Consider the following 22,666-nt stretch of genomic DNA (forward strand, 5'->3'; position numbering starts at 1 on the left):
ACTCTGTGTAAAAAAAAAAGTTGCCCCTCATGTCCTTTTTAAATCTTTCTCCTCTCACCTTAAAAACATGCCCCCCCTAGTTTTGAATTCTCTCCTGCTAGGGAAAATACTTTTGTCTTTGCCCCTCATTATTTTATATTCTTTATGTTTTTGTAAAGAAGCCATTGGTGGTGATTCTTGATTTCATTTTACATCTTACCATTCTTTTTTTTTTTGTTTATTTACTAGTTTCACTATCATCTCCTTTTGTCTTGCACCATCAGGGTTTCACTCATTCATTTTCTCTGTTTTCATAATATCCCAAATGCTTATCGTAGATGTTCTCTTTTGTTCTTTCCTTTTCCTGTCCCCGTACTCGATTTAAACCGGTTAATCTCCAACCTTTTCCAGTTCTGAACCTGAATTTGGTTTTTATCTTCTGATGCTGCTGGGTTGTGTATTTTGGTTGTTATTAAACACTCTCTGAGCTGCTGGGTTGTGTATTTTGGTTGTTATTAAACACTCTCTGATGCTGCTGGGTTGTGTATTTTGGTTGTTATTAAACACTCTCTGATGCTGCTGGGTTGTGTATTTTGGTTGTTATTAAACACTCTCTGAGCTGCTGGGTTGTGTATTTTGGTTGTTATTAAACACTCTCTGTGCCAAGGCCAGCATTCCTCCCTCACAAACTATGTCGGAAACGGACAAACTGCTCGTTTATTTCATTATTGTTTCGGTGATCATATTCTCTGAGAAGTAGCTGTTATGTTTTCCTTAAATGCACGTGGTCGCTGCATTTTAAAGTAATTAATTGTAGGTTAAGGGCTTTGAGATATTCATGACATTTATGATAAAGTGGATTCACATGAATATTTTCTTTCTTTTGACACATTAACACTCGTCAGTGCATCCTCTTCAAAACAAAATTACAATTTCCTTTTCGGATTAAATTAATATCCAAGGAGCGCTATCCTGCAGATCCTACACGTTATGAATGAGTAATGTTAATTTGATGAGGCACTTTTATTATTGCAGTTTCTTCCAAGATCTGCATTAAAACAATTGGATTAGCTTTACTGTCAATGAGAAAGTGTTTGCCTTATTTCAGGGAGCAAGAGTGCAGAACTCAGCTAAGAATCTTGGAGTGAGAGACCGAACACCACAGTCAGCTCCAAGGTAACTGCTTTACATAACTAAGATAATGAAATATTATGTTAGTTTGTTCTGTATTCGTCTCTGACAACAGCAGCCATTAAGCTAGAACAGTATGCTTACTGTCTGATTATGATATGTACCATTTATCAGGCACTTGTTGACATATGGCTGTGGTATTTTTAGATGAGGCGTTGGGGGCCGGGGAAACAGAAGGCTTGAAGGGGGTGGAGGGCGTGGGTGGTGTCTCGAATGTATGTGGGGAATTCCTGGACTAGGGGGGATAGGACAGTATCGAGGTAAGTGTTGACATATATTACAGACCATGCCAGACCCCTCAAAACATTTCAGAAAGGTAGCCCAGACCCTAACTTTGCGAGTTGTTTGAAGCAGGTGTATGGTGGATATTTTAGGAGCGATGCAGCTGGTGAAACCACTAAGTTTTAAACAAAACAGAATGTATTTACTGAAACACAAACAACAGAAAACAGAATACTGAATAACTTAACCTCTCTGAAAACCCAATAGATCATCCCAACTTCATGATGCTGCTCCAAATACTTACAACAATTCCCATAAACACCCCTTGGTACAAAAGGTAAAATCATACACAGGGTCTTACAGGAGAGATGTCAGAGAGAGAGAGAGAGAGGACCAGCAGCTTCTTTGGGTCCAGCAGCTTTTTTCCAAACCAGAGAAAAGCCAAACTGGGAGAACTGGCCACTCCCCTTCCATTGTACAAGTGTTTTTATTAACAATAGAAAGCCTTCTGCCTGAGGCAGTATCTGCTAGCTATTATCAAACTGGCCCTAAAACCCTTCAACCTCAGGCTTTTTAGCATCTGTGTCGTTTATGGCCTCTCTGAAAAGAAAGCCAAGGGCAGTATGACCTTGTTAATAGAGCAGCATTGTCTCACATAACTGTGAGTATGGGGATGGTATTGCAGTGATTAGCACCTCAATATAGAGTGATTGTGATGTTGCACTTATCACTCACACCTTATGACTTTAAATACCGCACAAACTTCAGAATTATCACTAAAACCCCAAACAATACACCAATGGCCCTTTGGAAGGAACCATCACATTTATCTATGATTCGGCTCATATATGACATTAATACAATGCCATGTGGTTCATCAAGTGCCCCAAAGTGGCACAACTAGACATTTAGTAGTAAAACATTTTGGAAGTTCATTTGCAGGATGGGACGTCATGATTCGTACTTATTGACCTCATGAGGGTAATACTGAGCTGCTTTCTTGAACCACTGTAGTCTTCATGTGGCGTTACACCGAGCTGTTAGAAAAGGAGTTTATTGACACAGCAACAGTCAAGGTGGTTTCAATCCAAGTCAGGACTGTGTGGCTTGGAGGGGAATGTGCCCTTGACTTGCTTGGGTGGAGAGGTCATTTATTTGGGAGATGAATCACTGCACTGCATCGCAGAGATGGTACTCACTGCTGCCATTGTGCATCAGTGATGGAGTGTTGAGGATGTAAGATGGGGGGATCTGGTGCCAATCAAGCAAGCCACTGCTCCTGGGGTCTTGAATAGCATCAAACACTTCTGGAAGGCAAGTGGAGAGAATTCCAATATATTCCAATTTTTGCCTCAAAAACACTTTGGGTAAATTCCTCGGCTTGAAGCTTATCTTGTAGCCACAATATTTATTTATTGGTTCCTGAGCCTCTGGTTCATGGTAATTCCTCCCCCCCACCCCCCCTCCCCAAGATGTTGACAGGACAAGATCCAGCATTAGTTGTGCCATTGAAGGTCAAGGGGAGATGGTTGGATTTTCTTTTGTTGAAGATGGTCATTGACACTGTGCAGAGTGAGCGTTAACTCCCATTTATCATTCCTAGCCTGAATGTTATGCAGGTCTTGTTGTGTGTGGACATGGACTGCTCCAGTATCCGAAGAGTCGGGAATGTGCTAAACATTGTGCAGTCATCAGAGAATATCCACATTTCTGACCTATGATGGAAAAGGGGTCATTGATGTTGCAGGATGGTTTAACCTATAGCTATGCTGAAGAACTCCTGCAGTGATATCCCAGGGCTGATCTGGTAGATCCCCAATAACCACAACCATCCTCCTCTCTGCATAGTATGACTCCTTCCAGTAAAGGGTTTCTCCTTGATCTCACTGCTTCCTGTTTTGCTAGGGCTCCTTGATGCCATGTCATTCAATTGAAGCCTTAATGTCAAGGGCTGTCATCTCTGGAATTCAGCTCTTTCATCTGTGTTTGCACCAAAACTGTAATGAGGTCAGAACATGTCGTGGCCACATCTGAACACAAACTGCATGCCAGTGAGTAGGTTATTCCTGAGAAAATACCACTCGATAACACTGTTGATGCTCCCTTCTGTCACTTTGCTGATGGTCAAGCTAAGGCAGAATTGGCCACGTTGGATTTATCCTACAGACAAGTTTCCAAATTGCCCGCTGAGATGCCAGTGTCATAGCAGTCCTGGAACAACTTGGCTGGGGGTATGGCTACCCTGGAGCACGTATGGACAGGGCGCATGGTCTTTGCAATATCCAGTGTCCTCTGTCACTTCTCGATATCCCATGGAGTGAATCAAATCCTGGAATTTAATATGTATCAAAAGATACATAGTCCATGTAATGACTCCTGGGGAAAATTAAACTCTATATCTCAATGTTTATTTTCAAATTTAGTTACAAGTGGTTGGTTTATCACAGGACTGTAATTGTTATGGTGGAGGAGGAGATCTCTCAGCCTATTGTACCTGCAGGAGCGTGATGTGGAGATGCTGATGTTGGACTGGGGTGGAGGAAATCAGAAGTCACATAACACCAGGTTATAGTTCAACAAGCTTTCGGAGCTCTGCTCCTTCATCAGGTGAAGTCACTTTACCTGACAAAGGAGCAGTGCTTTGAAAGCTTGTGATTTGAAATAAACCTGTTGGACTATAACCTGGTGTCGTGTGACTTCTCATGAGCTGTACCACTTAATGCCATTTTCCTGCCTCTTCCTCATTTCCATGCAAATTGATGTTATTCAAAGAATCAACTAATACCCTCTTGAATGCATTGACTGAATTAATCGAAACCATGTTTCTAGGTACTGTATTCTACACAATCATGACTTGCAGTGGGAAATTTTTCTTTTTAACTCATCATCTTTTTACTTCATTTGCAAATGACCTTGCATCCTCTTGTACTCCGTCCATTTTATGAACAGTTTCTGTGTATCTGCTCTATCCCAGACATCTCACGATGTCGTAAATTATATCAGATCTCCTCTTAGCTTTCTCATTTCCAAGAAGAACACTTCCAACTTCTCCAAACTATCTTCCTCACTGCAGACTCTCATCCCTGGAAGCATTCTTGCAAATCTCTTCTATGTTCACACCCTTCCTGAAGTGTGGCGTCCAAAATGGTCATACTGATCCAGCTGAGGTCCTGCACAAATCCAGCATAAACTCCTAGTTGTTGTACTCTATGCTCTGATTAATAAATCCTCGGATACTATTTGCTTTATTAACTGGTCTCACCATCTCTCCTATGACTTTAATGAATTAGGCACATTTTAACCTGCACCTGTCAGATTTTGCATACTCTTTAGCATAGCATCCTTTCGTTTATACTCTGTTCATGTTTTGTTTCTCCATCAAAATGTATCCCTTCGCACTATTCCATAATGAACTTCCTTTGCCATTTGCTTGCTCATTTATCAGCTTTCCAATGCTCTCTTGAAGTTCTACACCATCCTGTCACAGTTTCCAAAACTTCAAAATGTTGCATTGTCCCTAAGTTTTGAAAATGTCCATATGTATACCAAGGTCTAGATCGTTAACACATATCAGGAAAAGCAAGCTTCTCAATACGGTCTCCTGGGGAACTCCACAACAAACCTTCCTCCAGCCTGAAAACTATCCAGGAACCATTATTCTTAGTCTCCTATCACTCAGCCAATTTTGCATTCATTGTGCTGCTGACTGTTTTATTCCCCAAGTTCTAACTTCGCTCACAAGTCTGTTGCACATCATTAATCAAAATGCCTTTTGGCAGTCCATGTGCATTGTTTCACAACAGCCTTAACGCTCACAGTTATCTCTCTCCAGTAAGATAATTGAACACGATATTCCCTTAAGAATCCCTTTTTCCAGGTTACAGTATCTTGAGTTTATTTTGCAGAGATGTGCAGATACATTAATTATCGTGGCACCGTGATCCTTTTCAGGTGTTGTGCAGCTACATGTCCATAAAGTGTAGCAGGAACATTGTTAGACTCCAAGCTGAAAAATATTGATTCACCAGCTCTTTCTACATGGTCTTTTAGCCAATTTTATTTCAATCAGGTCATTCTTTAATCCCATGGCTTTAACTTTAATAATGAGTTCATTATGTCATACTTTGAAATACCATATGGACAACATTGGTTACATTAACAGAATCCCTACAGTGTGGAAGCGGTCCATTCACCCATCGAGTACACACTAACATTTCAATGAACATTACTTACCTTATTCCTGTAATACCACATTTCCCATGGCTAGCCCACACATCTCTAGACACTATGTGCAATTTAGCATGGCTAATCCACCTAACCTGCATATCTTTGGACTGTGGGAGGAAACCAGAGCACTTCTTCTGTTCCTTGGATGCTGCCTGACCTGCTGCGCTTTTCCAGCAACACATTTTTCAGCTCTGATCTCCAGCATCTGCAGTCCTCACTTTCTCCACCCAGAGGAAACCCACACAGACACAGGGAGAATGTGCAAACTCCACACAGACTGTCGCCCAAGGCTGGAATTGAACCCGGGTCCCTGGCACTGTGAGGCAGTAATGCTAACCACTGAGCTACTGTCCTGTCCAATTGATTCTGTCCATTACTTTGTTGATGAACTTCAGGGTTTTAACTTTCTAATATTGTACAATTTTCCAAAATGGAAAATAGGTTTCCTGTTGTTTTGCCATTCTAACAGAGACACCCATCCATTAAAACAGTCGTTGGCAGAGCTCTTTATAGGTAAACGGAAAGAATCCCAGCACCCAGTGACAGATCTACATCTCCGGTCTCATTAATGAACTGGATGAATGATTAATCATCAGTATTGTCCTGAAGTACTGACGACCTAACCAAGAAATCGATTTCTACCTGTCACAGCGGTTAACATTTCGGTTTATACCAACAATCAGGAATGGAGTTTCCAATGGATACTGCTGTTAACGGTAAAGGCACCATAGCTTTACCAGACCATGGGGGGCTGCTCTGTCATTAGAGAGAGGACTGCAGGTGGTTTAACCTGAGGGTCACCACTCCTCAGGTGAGGGGAGAGGTTGAGGAGAGTCCTTCATGCCTCAAGTCCTTCAGCCTGTGTGGGAATTGAATCCACATTGTCCTCGTTAATCTGCATCAGAAACCAACCATCCAGCCAACTGAGCTAACCAATCCCTGTTTTACTGTAATTACTGGCCTATGTCTCCATAGCAGGTCACTCCAATTATTTAATCAGTGGGCTCAGTTTAGATTTCTTTCACCTTGCATGAGGATAATAGTAATACCCCATTGGTTCTGCTTTATATTATGGAAGCTTAAACTGCTTTGGCTGTTTGTTTCCAAGGTCAGAAAGAGAAAATCATGTAAACATCTCTCTTTTCAGGGCAGTAACAAAACACACAAGCATAGAGTCTTACAGCATGGAAACAGACCTTTCAGTCCAACCAGTCAATGCTGAACATAATCCCAAACTAAACTGGTCCCACCTGTCTGCTCCCACCTATATCCCTCCTTATCTTTCCTAATGATGGGCTTTTGCTTGAAATACTATTTTCCTGCTCCTGATGAAGGGCTTTTGCCCGAAACCTTGATTTTCTTGCTCCTCGGATGCTGCCTGACCTGCTGTGCTTTTCCAGCACCACTCTAATCTAGACTCTGGTTTCCAGCATCTGCAGTCCTCACTTTTGCCCTCCATATCTTACCTCTTCTTGCATCCACCCAAATGTCTTTTAAACATTGTAATTGTACCCATATCCACCACTTCCTCAGAAAGGTCATTCAGCACGCGAACCACCCTCTATGTAAATATTTGCCTCTTATGTCTTTTTTACATCCCTCTCCTCCAACCACTGAGCCACCATGCCACCCCATCATCCCCTGAAAACTCCCTCACAAGCCACACATCATCCTGACTTGGAAATATATTACCTTTCCTTCACTGTCATTGAAAATCCTGCATGTTCCAATGTGCTGACAACAGCTGGAGGCTGGCAGTTCCAGCTCACCACCTTCTCAAGGGCAACTAGGGTTGGGCAATAAATGCTGGCCCAGCCGGCGATGCCCCGATCCCACAAGTGAATATAGAATAATTGACATGAGGGCACAAGATGGAAGGAGATTCACATGGAGCATTAGCACTGATACAGGCCTCTGTCTGTGTTGTAGAAGTCTAATATAAAGCTGCAATGCTGCAATTACTCAGAGCTAGATTTTCCATTTGTGATGAGGAATTGAGTGGTGGGAGATTTTCTGTGTTCTGATCCAACGCAATGTAGGAAACAAACTCCAAATGAAAATTTTCAGTGTCAGACACTTCAATGGTGAGTTCACTAAACATCTCATTATGAAGAGAGACTGAGTGGCTGTCCCTTTGAATACTTCTTAAAAATATAAAGGACCAGTCCATCCTTGGTGGGGAGGGGGAAAAGGTTACATATCAGGATCTTTGTTTTACAAAATGAATTGTGCACTGATAATTCTCCCAGTACTCCTGAAAGAAGAGATTGTTTTGAAATTAATCAGAAAATATAGGAGTTTAATAAATGCAGGTCACAATTTAGTTTTGACAGTAACTTGTCTTGCAAAATAATCACACTTTAAATGTTCCAAACATGAAACAGTCTCTTTCTTGTAAAATAATGAGAGGAGGTTTTTCTTACATTGCAAACGGGCATCCTAATTGAATAATCTGAATGCAGTACTTAACAGCACCATTCTTTAGGAAGGATTAGAAATGTAACCATCTTATGGCTTTAAGCGATGTATTTTGTCCTGGTTTCTTTTATGAAGGAAGATTGAGAGTTAATGAGCAATCTGCTCAAAGCAATAAAGAAAACAGCTTGTGAGGCCTTGAGTTATTTTTTTTAAAAGTTGGAACAATAGAAGCAGCCTGAATGGGTGGGGTCAAGTTGCCACAGAACCAGGATTTTTAGGTTTAGCTTTCAGCAGTTGCTGGGGTCTTGAAGCTGGATGTGGAAGTTCTTATTTCTCTCTCTGTTACAGCTAAAAGTTGGGGATCTCTTCCTGCTGCTGGAATATCATGTGAAACAATCTATTTTACTGAATTTGTCTTTACCATGGGTGTGTTTATAGGATGTTATTATATTAGAACAGTTAATTAGTAGTACATGTTATTTTGTTAAACATTTTGATAGAGTTATAGTTAAGCCAATTCTCAATTTTTTTAAAATTTTATCTGTATTTTAACTGTAATGTAAAAATAAAGTGCATTTTGTTTGAAGTCAAGTACTTTGACCAAACCTATTGCAACTAGAATGCAAAGCCTTACACTCACCTTTAATCTACTTAGGATCCCTACAACACAAGTCCACACCAACTCTCCGAAGAGCATCCCACCCAGACTCACCCCCTTACACCATCCCCATAACCCTGTGTTTCCCGTGGATAATCCACCCTAACCTGCACATCCCTGAACACTGTGGGTAATTTAGCATGGCCAATCCACCCTAACCTGCACATCCCTGAACACTGTGGGTAATTTAGCATGGCCAATCCACCCTAACCTGCATATCCCTGAACACTGTGGGTAATTTAGCATGGCCAATCCACCCTAACCTGCACATCCCTGAACACTGTGGGTAATTTAGCATGGCCAATCCACCCTAACCTGCATATCCCTGAACACTGTGGGTAATTTAGCATGGCCAATCCACCCTAACCTGCACATCCCTGAACACTGTGGGTAATTTAGCATGGCCAATCCACCCTAACCTGCATATCCCTGAACACTGTGGGTAATTTAGCATGGCCAATCCACCCTAACCTGCACATCCCTGAACACTGTGGGTAATTTAGCATGGCCAATCCACCCTAACCTGCATATCCCTGAACACTGAGGGTAACTTAGCATGGCCAACCCATCAAATCTGCACATCCCTGAACATCGTGGATAATTTAGCATGGCCAATCCATCCTAACCTGCACATCTTTCCAAAGTTAGGTTCGGGGATATCTTCTTAATGTGTTTTGAGGGGGTTTGGTCTGGCATGTAACAGAAGTCTAATTTGCTTATTTGTATTACATATGTCAATCACTTTCCCTCATTGATACTCAACAGATCATGCTGGCATTTCAACTTCTGGGCAGGAATATTTCACCTCAGCACAGACCTTACATTGAAATGGCTCCTGATTGAATCAGTGATGTTCTGTGTACTCTTCAAGGCCAGATTTTTTCAGCCATGCACATATGATTATTACCAAGTTGCTATCATGTTACTTACAAATTTTCAATACTACCTATTTGACAAACAAAGTCACAAATGAGTAAATCATGCATTGTCTTAATACTGATTGGCTTTCGTTCCTGATTGTTAAACTGGTTGAATCAAGCTGTGCTGTGTCCTGTTTGACCTAGAATTGAGCTGCAAACAACAAGATAGGGTAAATAGACAAGATCTTTTCCCTGGGGTGGGGGAGTCCAGATCTAGAGGGCATATATTTAGGGTGAGAGGGTGATAGAGTTTAGATTAGAGTGGTGCTGGAAAAGCACAGCAGTTCAGGCAGCATCCGAGGAGCAGTAAAATCGACGTTTCGGGCAAAAGCCCTTCATCAGGAATACAGGCAGAGAGCCTGAAGGGTGGAGAGATAAGTGAGAGGAGGGTGGGGGTGGGGAGAAAGTAGCATAGAGTAAAATAGGTGAGTGGGGGAGGGGATGAAGGTGATAGGTCAGGGAGGAGGGTGGAGTGGATAGGTGGAAAAGAAGATAGGCAGGTAGGACAAGTCATGGGGACATTGCTGAGCTGGAAGTTTGGAACTAGGCATAGCTGGGGCCCATATGGGTGCCCATGGCTACCCCTTTGGTCTGGAGGAAGCGGGAGGATTCGAAGGAGAAATTGTTAAGGTGAGGACCAGTTCGGCCAAACGAATGAGAGTGTCGGTGGAAGGGTACTGTTGGGAACGTCAGGAGAGGAAAAAACGGAGGGCTTGGAGGCCCTGGTCATAGCGGATGGAGGTGTAGACGGACTGGTAGAGGGTGAGAGAGTGATGGGTTTATGGGCCAGAAGGAGACTGTTTTATGTTAGCAACATTTAAAGTGCGATTATATTTGCAAGTTACTGTCAAACCTAAATTATGACCTGCATTTATTACATTCCTATATTTTCTGATTAATTTTAAAACAATCTCTTCTCTCACCCCTCTCTCAAACTCTTATTTAAAAGGGAAATAAGGGGCAACTTTTTCACGCAGAGGGTAGTGTGTGTATGGAATGAGCTGCCAGAGGAAGTGCTGGTGGCTGGTACAATTACAACATTTAAAACTGAAAATGTGTTGCTGGAAAAGCGCAGCAGGTCAGGCAGCATCCAAGGAACAGGAGAATCGACATTTCCGGCATAAGCCCTTCTTCAGGAAACCCGAAACGTCGATTCTCCTGCTCCTTTGATGCTGCCTGACCTGCTGCGCTTTTCCAGCAACACATTTTCAGCTCTGATCTCCAGCATCTGCAGTCCTCACTTTCTCTACAACATTTAAAAGGCATGGATGGGTATGTGAATAGGAAGGGTTTGGAGGGATATGGGCCAAGTGCTGGCAGGTGGGACTAGATTAGGTTAGTATATCTGGTCAGCATGGACGAGTTGGACTGAAGTGTCTGTTTCCGTCCTGTACAATACTGTGACTCTATGACTACTTACTCCAGAAAAAACAACTTTGATAAGTCTTTTAAAAATCACCAGGAGAATCTGGCAGTAATTTCAAGATTAAAATTTAAGGCAGAAAATTACAAGGTGATACATTTTGGAAGAAGAAAATGGCTCAGGACCACATTGGCTTTGGGGTGTTTGCATCACTTTGTTATTTTAATTTGGTAGGGACAGTTGAACACATTATAAGGAACAGAGGTATTTAAGCATGTGGAATTTATATAAAAAGAGTTACAGAGTACAACATCAAAGAGGGAATGTTGAATTTATCCAAATCATCAACTAAGTGCAATTACAATATTAGGGATGGCTTTTCTCCTCAGTGTTTATAATGATAGTTGGAAAATGGGCACCGTAAACTAATCCTTCTACCCATCAAGTGCTCAAATAGCAGAATTTTCTTCATGTTTATCTTGGAAGCTAGAAGCTGATCGCACATGTAGAGGGAACAGCAATAGCAATGTAAACTGCATATAAATGAACACACTCTCCTCTAATCAAATCTCCTGCTCTATTTCTGGCTTTAGTTAAGGAGCAAACTATTCCCAGAGAAACCTGCGCTATAGCTTCCAAAGCTGCTTTTCCACTACTCTCTGTCTCAAAAGATGTCAGCATTTGCAAAGAGATGCCTTTATTTTTGTCGTCTTGAATATAGAGTAGTTTTGCTGCTATTGGATCTTCGTAAAAATGCTGCAATCATTCTCAGATTTTATGAATGCCCTGTTTAGCAGTGTGCCATCTTCATTATAAGATGAGGCAGAAAGATGAAGCAACTGCAGCAGCTCAAATCATTCACCAGGTCTTTCCCAAGCCGCTAACAACCTCAGGCTCAAAGATCAACCCTTCAAAGCTTCTCTCTGCCTTTTTTTAATAAGATGAAGACATCACTGGCCAGGCCAGCATTTCTTGCCCATCCCTATTGTCCAGAGGGCAGTTAAAAGTCAATCATATTGCACAGGTCTGGAATCACATGTCGGCCAGACCTGGTAAAGTTGGCAGATTTCCTTCCCTGACGGAAATTAATGAGCCAGATGGGGTTTTTTTTTCCAACATCCGACAATGGTTTCATGATCAACATTCGACTCTTAATTCCAGATTTTTTTTAAGGTATATAAATGATGACCATGTGAAACCATTGTTGGAACACCCCGTCTGGCATGTAGTAAAACAAGAAGCCATACAATTACAACAGCAACTTCCTCCTAATTCTACTCCTTAATTCATCATGTCAGCACTAGTTTCCCCATTCTTCTACCTATTACTTGGTGCTCCCTTTTGCCAGCTCTTGCAAGGAAGATGCTGGGTATACTGCTGTACTTCAAGGCACTGTTACAATAGCAGCCCTGAAACAACAATATGAATTCACTCCTATGAAGACCACCACAGTGTCTGGCACACACAATTTCACATCTCTTCACAAGACGTCAGACATCCTCATGGAAATCTCATTGACTTGAAACATTAAACTGGACTTTTGCGACTGAAGCATAGATCAAGTTGTGAAAAAGCATGCTACCCACTGCAGGCAGTCAATGAGGTGTTGGATAGCCCCCCCCCCAGACATTGGAATACTTCACCTAAATGCCTGGCATCACACCGGCACCGAAACGCACGCACCATGCCTCTCTGTGTGATAGGCAGAAGGTCTTTTGTGTTTTGATGGTGGTATCCCAGAGTGGAGAAAACCACTTCATGTTTTACTACACATGTAGCAGCATATAATGGGTGAAAACGGGACTGCAGATGCTGGAGAACAGAGTTGAGTGTGTGGTGCTGGAAAAGCACAACAGGTCAAGCAGCATCCGAGGAGCAAGAACATCGACGTTTTGGGCAGGGGGTCTTCATCAGGAATGAGCTCATTCCTGATGAAGGGCCCCTGCCCGAAACATCAATGTTCCTGCTCCTCGGATGCTGCCTGACCTGTTGTGCTTTTCCAGCACCACTCTAATCTTGACTGTGATCTCCAGCATCTGCAGTCCTCGCTTTCACCCATTATATGCTGCTACATGTGCAGTAAAACATGAAGTGGTTTTCTCCACTCTGGGATACCACCATCAAAACACAAAAGACCTTCTGCCTATCACACAGAGAGGCATGGTGCGTGCATTTTGGTGCCGGTGTGATGCCAGGCATTTACGTGAAGTATTCCAATGCCGGGGAAGGGGGGCGCTATCCAACACCTCATTGACTGCCTGCAGTGGGTAGCATGCTGACCATGCTCAACCAGCCCACGTTACAAAACCAAGGACAATAGTCTTTAACACGATGTTAGTAAGGATTCATACTGTGATTCCATGATTGAAAAAACACGTGCTAATATTTGGGCAGTACGGTGTCTCACAGCACCAGGGTCCCAGGTTCGATTCCAGCATTGGGTGACTGGCTGTGTGAAGTTTGTACATTCTCCCCGTGTCTGTGTGGGTTTTATCCGGTTTCTCCCACAGTCCAAAGATGTGCGGGTCAGGTGAATTGGCCATGCTAAATTGCCCATAGTGTTAGGTGCATTAGTTGGAGGGAAATGGTTCTGGGTGGGTTACTCTTCGGAGGGTCGATGTGGACTGTTTTGGCCGAAGGACCTGTTTCCACACTGTAGGGAATCTAATCTAATAATCCTGACTGTGCTGTGAATTACACAGGAAACCAATCTTCAATTATCAGTCGAGTCTGCAGTATGATTCATTTGTTGATGCACGAAGCTGCATTTTCTTTGTCCTGTGTGTAGATCAATATGTCCACACGTGACACGTTTCTCACTGAGTCGAGTGTAAGGGAGTGAGCCAATTCCTGCTGCACCCCATGAAAATGTCCCCAATCAGTCCGACTCGATCTGTCTGGTTTGAATTTAATCAATTAATAAAATAACAATTACAGGCCAGTTGGTTTTACTTTAGTGGTGGGAGGCCTATAAAGATAATTGTTTTGTACATAATTAGTAGTTACATGGAAAAAGGCACGTTGATTGGGAAAGATTAGCAGGGACTTGTAAAAGGGAAATCATATTTAATCAACTTGCTGGAGTTTTTTTTGAAGAGGGTAATTGAAAGACTTGATGAGATCAGTTCTCATACAGGAAGGACATGGAGGCTTTGGAGAGGCAGAAGAGATGCTGCCTGGACTAGAGGGTATGAGCTATACTGATAGGCTAGAAAGACTCGGGTTGTTTTGTCTCGAGTGGTAGAGGCTGAGGGGAGACTTGATGGAAGACTATAAAACTGAGGTGCATGGGTAGGGTTGACGGTCAGAATCTTTTTCCCAGAGTTGAAATGTCTAATACTAGAGGGCATGTATTTGAGGTGAGAGGAGGAAAGTTCAAAGGTGATGTGAGGGGCAAGTTTTTTTTTACACTGAGTGGAAAGATTGTGGAACACACTGCCAGGGATGGTGGTGCAGGCAGATACATTAGGGGCGTTTAAGAGATGTTCAGACAAGCACATCAAGATGCATGGAATGGGGGGATATGGACCAAGGGCAGTCAGAAAAGATTAGCTTAATTTGGCGTCATGTTTAGCACAACATTGTTGGGCAGAAGGTTGCGTTCCTGTGCCAAGAGTAATGCTGATAATATGGTGTACATGGATTTTCAGAAGATGTTTGATTCAGTATGCAACAGGTCTGTGAGGAAAGTGAGGTCATGGAATAAAAGGGTCAGGAGCAACGTGGCTACAAATGTGGATGAGTGACAGGAAACATGGGTCAGGCTGGAGGAAGGATTTCAGAGGAGTTACCTAGAGGTCAGTATTGGGACCATTGCTTTTCTTGATATGTATTTATGACCTGGATCTTGGTGTGCCAGGAAAATGCAATGTTTACAGTTGATACAAAATTTGGAAAAATTGTAAGCTGTGAGGGGATCACTTAGAACTTCAAAAGGACATTGATACATTGGTGGGGTGATGAGCTAGGTGGCTCATGCTTTACAGTGGACAAAAACAATGTGTAAGCATGTGGGGGGAAAAAACAGGAGATTGGCACTAGTGTTAAAACACAGACAGACAGTTGAATGAAATCAGCCTCCCTAATCCCTGTATTCACAACACTGTAAAATTACAATACTCAAATGACCCTCAAAATGCATTCTAATGGTTCCTAACCAGACATCTTGAATAACTCGTGCCAAACTTTGTGAATAATCAATGCCAAACACCAGGTTTATAGCTCAATCAAAAAAACTTGACAATTTATTAACAGCTGAAAATGTGTTGCTGGAAAAGCGCAGCAGGTCAGACAGCATCCAAGGAGCAGGAGAATCGACGTTTCGGGCATGAGCTCTTCTTCAGGAAGGGCTCGTGCCCGAAACGTCACTTTTCCAGCAACACATTTTTAAGCTCCGATCTCCAGCATCTGCAGTCCTCACTTTCTCCTAATTTATTAACAGTACAATAATTTCAGCAGACCTAAGTAAAACGGCAAGTCAACCGAATTAATGTCTAAAGTTTAAATCCAACCCTCTTTAATCCTAGTTGCCACACTCATACAAAAACAGACAGACTGTCAGGCAAATAGATACAGTTAAGGGATAATGAAAAATATAAATAAATGTGCTGTAACTGGCCAGTTTATCAATGCAGTCTCCACAATCCGTAACATTACCGACATCTGGGATTATATTTTGTCTAGTTTCTCATGACACCCATATATAACTTCTGGTAGACCCTAAGAAATATTCATTTAAATTCTTATAGCTACTTAGTAAACTTTCAATAGCCAATAATGGGAGGTTAGGCAGAAAGCTTCCAAACCTTCATGCTATAACATCAATAGCCAAACTCTTCCTCCTCAAACTCCCAGTTCCAAACATTTCAAAAACCTCCATTCCTTCCCTCTGTTTGATCAGCATGTTCTCTCCCAAACTTGCTGGAACTGATTCCCAGGTACTCACTTCATTGATGAACAGATATTTGCCATCTGGTTAAGCAAGTTATCACTCTGGGGTTGAAACATTTATACAGTTCTTTGATCATGCACCAACTTGCAGTTAACTTTCAGGCCTGGCCTCAAATATGAGGAAGAACCTGTTTGTTCCTCTTCTTGAACACAAACCGCCGCTCATAATCTAAAGGTCGCCTTTCAGTTCCCAGCTCCAAATCAAAGATTGATAAAAGGAAGAAAAAAAAAAATCAGTGAGGGTTCTAGCACTAAGCAATGATGATCATTCGAAGAACTGGAGTAGCCAATGGGCCAATTGGCCTCCTCCTGAGATTCTGTCAGCAGTTACCCATTCCTGCTACATCTCTATGCCAACCGATCATCAGTATGGTCTTCTCAAGCAAAATGAAATTGTTGCTTTCTCTCTAAAGTTGTTTGTCTTTCTCTTGCATTGCAATCCTAATGAGTCTGTGATGAAAAGCTTCCAGCTCAATTTCCCTTTTAGCAGTGTTTAAGTGCTGTCCTATCAATTTTAATTAGTTAATCTATAAACTTCAAGTAATACTTATCTGTCTAGTACTGGCTTAAACAACTGCCTACGTTTTGAGTGATAAAATCTTTAAACCTCACAAATCAGTCACCTACATTCTCACTTAATTAAAGCCTTGAACACTCATCAGTTTCCAGAGGTTGTCAAAGATAAAAAGCAGCACACCATCCCCTTACAGTGAAATATTAGCACTCATACCCACCATAAACAGATCTTGTCATACTCTGCAAGTGTAAAACCCATCTCCATTTTTAGAATTTTCAAACCAACCTGTTATATGCCTCTGGAGCAGATGTAGCTTTAACCCAGGCCTCCTGGCTCAGAGATAGAGTTACTATCACTGCACCAGACCAGCCTCATCATGTCTATATTTATAGATATTTTCTACTCAACCTGTTCAGACGTGAATCCAGGACTTTTGGGTAAGAGGTGCACACTACCAGTGCACCACAAGAGCCCCTCTTTCCATGTCTACATTTATAGAGGCCTGGTGACTTCCAATCAAATGACAACTTGTAGTGACAGTGATTAATACCTTGTCACTGTCAATCGATTGACAGTTAACTGTCGCTGTCAGAGAGTTTCTGTTTACTCAGCTCCTTAACTAGCTTGAAGTTTTAAAGTCTGAAGTAAAGTCTACTAATCTAAATTATAGCTCAAGAAAACCCTTGCAGAAAGATCTCCAACTATACCACTTGCCCAAGTTTGCCTTTGGACCTCTGTATCCTCAGACCTGCTCAGGGAGTGAGCAAATGGCAGGAACAGAAATGTAGTGTAGGTTTTGAAAGGTGTGTTCAGAGAAACCTGGGTATAATTACACCCATAGAGTCATAGAGATGTACAGCATGGAAACATAACCTTCAGTCCAACCCGTCCATGCCGACCAGATATCCCAACCCAATCTAGTCCCACCTGCCAGCACCCGGCCCATATCCCTCCAAACCCTTCCTATTCATATACCCATCCAAATGCCTCTTAAATATTGCCTTGTACAAGGAAGACTGAAAGTTACCATGAAGGTATTGAAAGTAAGTAATGGAGACAAATAGCACATGGCCTTTATTGCAAGGGGCCTGGGTATAACAATTAGGAAATCTTGCTCTAATTTGGTGAGACAACACCTGATGTACTATGTACAGTTTTGACCCTCCTATTAAAGAAAGATATTCTTGCCCGGAGACAGTACAGCTAAGCTTCACTAGATTAGTTCCTCAGATGAGAGGGTTGTCCTAAAATGATAGATTAGGGAAATTTGACCCTTTTCTCTGGAGTTTTGAAGTATGAGAGGTGATTGCATTGAAATATACTTGAATCTGATGAGGATGAGCAGGTTAAATACAGACAGCTTGTTTGACCTTCGCTGGGGTAATCACAAGGACACTGTCTCAGTTAAGGAATGAATCATTTGGGACTGAGGTTAAGATAAATTTGTTCAGGTTTGTGAAGCCCTGAAATTCTCTACCCTATAAGGTGTGGATGTTATATTGTTGAGTATATTTATAGCTGAAAATGTGTTGCTGGAAAAGCGCAGCAGGTCAGGCAGCATCCAGGGAACAGGAGAATCGACGTTTCGGGCATAAGCCCTTCTTCAGGAATGAGGAAAGTTTGTCCAGCAGGCTAAGATAAAAGGTAGGGAGGAGGGACTTGGGGGAGGGGCGTCGGAAATGTGATAGGTGGAAAGAGGTCAAGGTGAGGGTGATGGGTCAGACTGGGGTGGGGGCAGAGAGGTCAGGAAGAAGATTGCAGGTTAGGAAGGCGGTGCTGAATTCGATGGATTTGACTGAGACAAGGTGGGGGGAGGGGAAATGAGGAAACTGGTGAAATCCGAGTTCATCCCTTGTGGTTGGAGGGTTCCTAGGCAGAAGATGAGGCGCTCTTCCTCCAACCATCGTGTTGTTGTGGTCTGGCGATGGAGGAGTCCAAAGACCTGCATATCCTTGGTGGAGTGGGAGGGGGACTTGAAGTGTTGAGCCACAGGGTGGTTGGGTTGGTTGGTCCGGGTGTCCCAGAGGTGTTCTCTGAAACGCTCCGCAAGTAGCCGGCCTGTCTCCCCAATATAGAGGAGGCCACATCGGGTGCAGAGGATGCAATAGATGATGTGTGTGGAGGTGCAGGTGAATCTGTGGCGGATATGGAAGTTTCCTTTGGGGCCTTGGAGGGAGGTGAGGGGGGAGGTGTGGGCGCAAGTCTTGCACCTCCTGCGGTTGCAGGGGAAAGTGCCGGGAGTGGAGGTTGGGTTGGTGGGAGGTGTGGATCTGACGAGGGAGTCACGGAGGGAGTGGTCTTTACGGAATGCTGATAGGGGAGGGGAGGGAAATATATCCTTGGTGGTGGGGTCCGTTTGGAGGTGGCGGAAATGACGGCGGATGATGCGCTGTACATGGAGATTGGTGGGGTGGTAGGTGAGGACCAGTGGGGTTCTGTCCTGGTGGCGGTTGGAGGGGCGGGACTCAAAGGCGGAGGAGCGGGAAGTGGAAGAGATGCGAAGTAGGGCATCGTCGACCACGTCGGGGGGGAAATTGCGGTCCTTGAAGAAGGAGGCCATCTGGGTTGTACGTTTTTGGAACTGGTCCTCCTGGGAGCAGATGCGGCGGAGTCGAAGGAATTGGGAGAATGGGATGGCGTTTTTACAGGGGCAGGGTGGGAGGAGGTGTAGTCCAGGTAGCTGTGGGACTCGGTTGGTTTGTAGTAGATGTCCGTGTTGATTCGGTCGCCTGAGATAGAGATAGAAAGGTCGAGGAAGGGGAGGGAGGAATCTGAGACTGTCCAGGTGAATGTGAGGTCAGGGTGGAAGGTGTTGGTGAAGTGGATGAACTGTTCAACCTCCTCGTGGGAGCACGAGGCGGCGCCGATACGGTCATCGATGTAGCGGAGGAAAAGGTGGGGGGTGGGGCCAGTGTAGTTGCGGAAGATGGATTGTTCCACATATCCTACGAAGAGGCAGGCATAGCTGGGGCCCATGCGGGTGCCCATGGTTACTCCTTTCGTTTGGAGGAAGTGGGAGGATTGGAAAGAGAAGTTGTTCAGGGTGAGGACCAGTTCAGTCAGTCAAAGGAGGGTGTCAGTGGAAGGGTACTTGTTGGTAAGGCGGGAAAGGAAGAAGCAGAGGGCTTTGAGTCCTTCGTGATGGGGGATGGAGGTGTACAGGGACTGGATGTCCATGGTGAAGATAAGGCGTTGGGGACCGGGGAAGCGAAAATCATGGAGCAGGTGGAGGGCATGGGTGGTGTCCCGAACGTAGGTGGGGAGTTCTTGGACTAAGGGGGACAGGACGGTGTCAAGGTATGCGGAGATGTGTTCGGTGGGGCAGGAGCAGGCGGAGACAATGGGTCGGCTGGGGCAGTCAGGTTTGTGGATTTTGGGCAGGAGGTAGAAGCGGGCGGTGCGGGGTTGTGGGACTATGAGGTTGGAGGCGGTGGATGGGAGATCCCCCGAGGTGATGAGGTTATGGACGGTCTGGGAGATGATGGTTTGGTGGTGGGGAGTGGGGTCATGGTCAAGGGGGCAGTAGGAGGAGGTATCTGCGAGCTGGCGTTTGGCTGGTGTTTGGCCCAGTATATTTATAGCTTTGAGTCTGATTTGTGTGTCCAAGCGAATGCAGACATGTGGGCAGCGCGGGAGATGTGGGGCAAAGCAGAACAATCTCGAGACATCATGTGATCTATTACTGTGTCTATTTTCTATTTCTTATTATCAAGCCAGCTTTCAGTCACTACTTATCCCTTTCCCAATATGCACCGATCCCCATTCATTTTTTCCTTACATTGTTTGAGTTTCAAATAGTTAAATCCATACTGATGATGATAAATATTTTAAAACAACAGTTCCAACTAATATACTTGGCATCAGCGCAGTGGGCCCAGCGGTGAAGAGATGGCACAGAGAATGGAGCGCCTCCTGTTGGTGGGTCTGGTGCAGGCAGTGGAGATCTCCCATAAGGCTAGGTATCACCATAGACTGGGTTGGAAAGACTGATACTCTGAACTTTTTCCTTTTTTCCTTTTCTAATTTATTCCAATGAGCTGTAATGCTGGACTATTTATATCTTTACTTTTCTAATTTCTTCTGCTTCCTAAGAATTTGGTCTCAAGTATCTGTACCCAGGGACCTTTGTACCTAAGATGGACAATACAGCTAGAGCTAATTCAATTAATTTCAAATCAATTCAATATGTTGTTTAAACCAGTTACTCATGAGTTTCACAGAAGTCAGTTTAATTGTGTCACATCAGGCATTGGCTGTGTTCCATTAAGAATTTACCATGGACCTAATTGATTATGCCTCCTCTCTCTTTTAGATTCAACTAGTTTATTTCAACATTATTGGATTATTTGTTAAACTGATGTGGTTACTGATAGTTGATGTGATTCACATAGTTGCAGCAATAACTTAGAGCATCCACGGACACTATTTCATTCCTTCTTTAAGCAGTTATCTCCAACCTCAAGAATCTATTACACTTTATAGTACTTCAATTTAGTTCAAATGAAGGCTGGTTGTATGAAGATATTTTAAAGGTTTCTTTTAGAAAAAGAACGATTGAGCCTCTCTTTGTAGTTTCTTGTAACATCAGCAAGGTCAGGGAATTCGATGAGAATAATGACATCTGATAGGATGTCATGAAAAATAATAGAAAGTTTATTTATTTTCCATGAGCTCATTGGTTTTCATGGCCAAGGTAAATTGCCTTTTCCACAATATTATTTAAATGAAACAAATGTCTATGGATGTTTATTCCGCTTCAGCACCAGCAATATAGTTTACAGAGCTTGTTAGAAAATGTAGAGATTACAGTGGTGCTGGAAAAGCACAGCAGGTCAGGCAGCATCTGAGGAGCAGGAAAATCGACGTTTCGGGCAAAAGCCCTTCATCAGGAATGAGACAGGGAGCCTCCAGGGTGGAGAGGTAAACGTGATTGCTGCACCCCCCTCCCATTTATCACCCCCCCCCCCCCCCGGAGGCTCCCTGCCTGTATTCCTGATGAAGGGCTTTTGCCCGAAACGTCGATTTTCCTGCTCCTCGGATGCTGCCTGAACTGCTGTGCTTTTCCAGCACCACTCTAATCTAGACTTTGCTCTCCAGCATCTGCAGTCCTCACTTATGCCTTGTTTTCAAATGTAGTAAAGTGCAACAAGATATTTTCTGTTGGCCAAAGCATTCAGTGATATAATTATTATTTACTTCATTTTAATGTTCCATAGTGAATGCTTAATAAATTTGATAATTATGAATACATTGTATTCAATCATAGTCTAATATCTACCATCTGTTTCTGTTAGATTGTACAAGCTATGTCAGCCGTCCCCTGATGGAGATGCATGAGATTCCTGCTAGTACTTAACCCAGGGATACCTAGATGTAGTCTCTTCAATAACAAGTGAAACAGCATTTCTGATCCAGACAGCAGAATGATCCTGGTCTGCTCCCAAGATATTCATAGTGCTGGTAAAATGAAGTGTTCACCTTTTTATGAGCTATATCAATATAAACTTTGACCACTGACACAACTGGAATTTTTTTTTGTTATGGATTCAAGCTATGGTTGGTGTTTAAACTATAAAATTAATTAAAACTAGTGTAAATTTATAAAGCATAATATTTAATGAACTATCAATTTAAGAAGCTACACTCAACTGTTACAAATCTTTAATCTTTATCTCTTACATTATTAAAGTATAATTTGTTGATACTATTTTGTAAATTTGAATTGCTCAGTATTTAAGATGATATGCTACATTTTCACTGTCTGTTGTCAGATGTAGTCACATTTGCTAATGCATATCACTAAGAAGATGCCCGAAGCAGTTTTCTATTAAGAGTATACAACAAAGCTGTAATATAACCAAGGAGTTCAGATAATATTTTATATAGCACAAACATCAGTGAATTTGCCGTACTGAGGCTGTGACTGTATTATAACCTTTCACCCATTCCCCATCATATATTGTTTTGTATTTGCTATAAAGTTTGATTTGTCTTTAATGCAATAAATTACTTTGGCCTTCCTGCTGCGTATAGAATCTTCAATGAGAGTATTTGTAATATGTGATAGGAAAGAAGGGAGATAAAAGCAGCGTAACAGAGAACATGATTCAATTTTTCTTCAGGATATTAAACATAGAAAATGTAGACATCTTTTAAGACACGAATACATGATGTAGATGTTATATTTGAATATATTTAAGGCGGATTTTCCTTGTGCCTTT

At 42.8% G+C, this 22,666-nt stretch overlaps 1 protein-coding gene across 2 annotated transcripts in view; it reads left to right on the plus strand.

Annotated features, from left to right (window-relative positions):
* prex2 (phosphatidylinositol-3,4,5-trisphosphate-dependent Rac exchange factor 2) overlaps positions 1-22,461 on the plus strand; it is a 420,366-nt gene extending 397,905 nt beyond the window's left edge. For both annotated transcript variants that reach the window (XM_043689238.2, XM_043689237.2), the window contains 2 exons: positions 1,088-1,155; positions 21,740-22,461. In XM_043689238.2, the coding sequence (XP_043545173.2) occupies positions 1,088-1,155; positions 21,740-21,782 (111 nt within the window). In that variant the 3' untranslated portion in view covers positions 21,783-22,461. The remainder of the gene's footprint in view (positions 1-1,087; positions 1,156-21,739) is intronic.
* The last annotated feature ends 205 nt before the right edge of the window (positions 22,462-22,666 follow it).

Source organism: Chiloscyllium plagiosum, unplaced genomic scaffold, assembly GCF_037043375.1.
Source record: "Chiloscyllium plagiosum isolate Xiang-an unplaced genomic scaffold, Cpla_swu_hap1 HiC_scaffold_4, whole genome shotgun sequence".
In the NCBI taxonomy this organism is placed as follows: Eukaryota; Metazoa; Chordata; class Chondrichthyes; order Orectolobiformes; family Hemiscylliidae; genus Chiloscyllium; species Chiloscyllium plagiosum.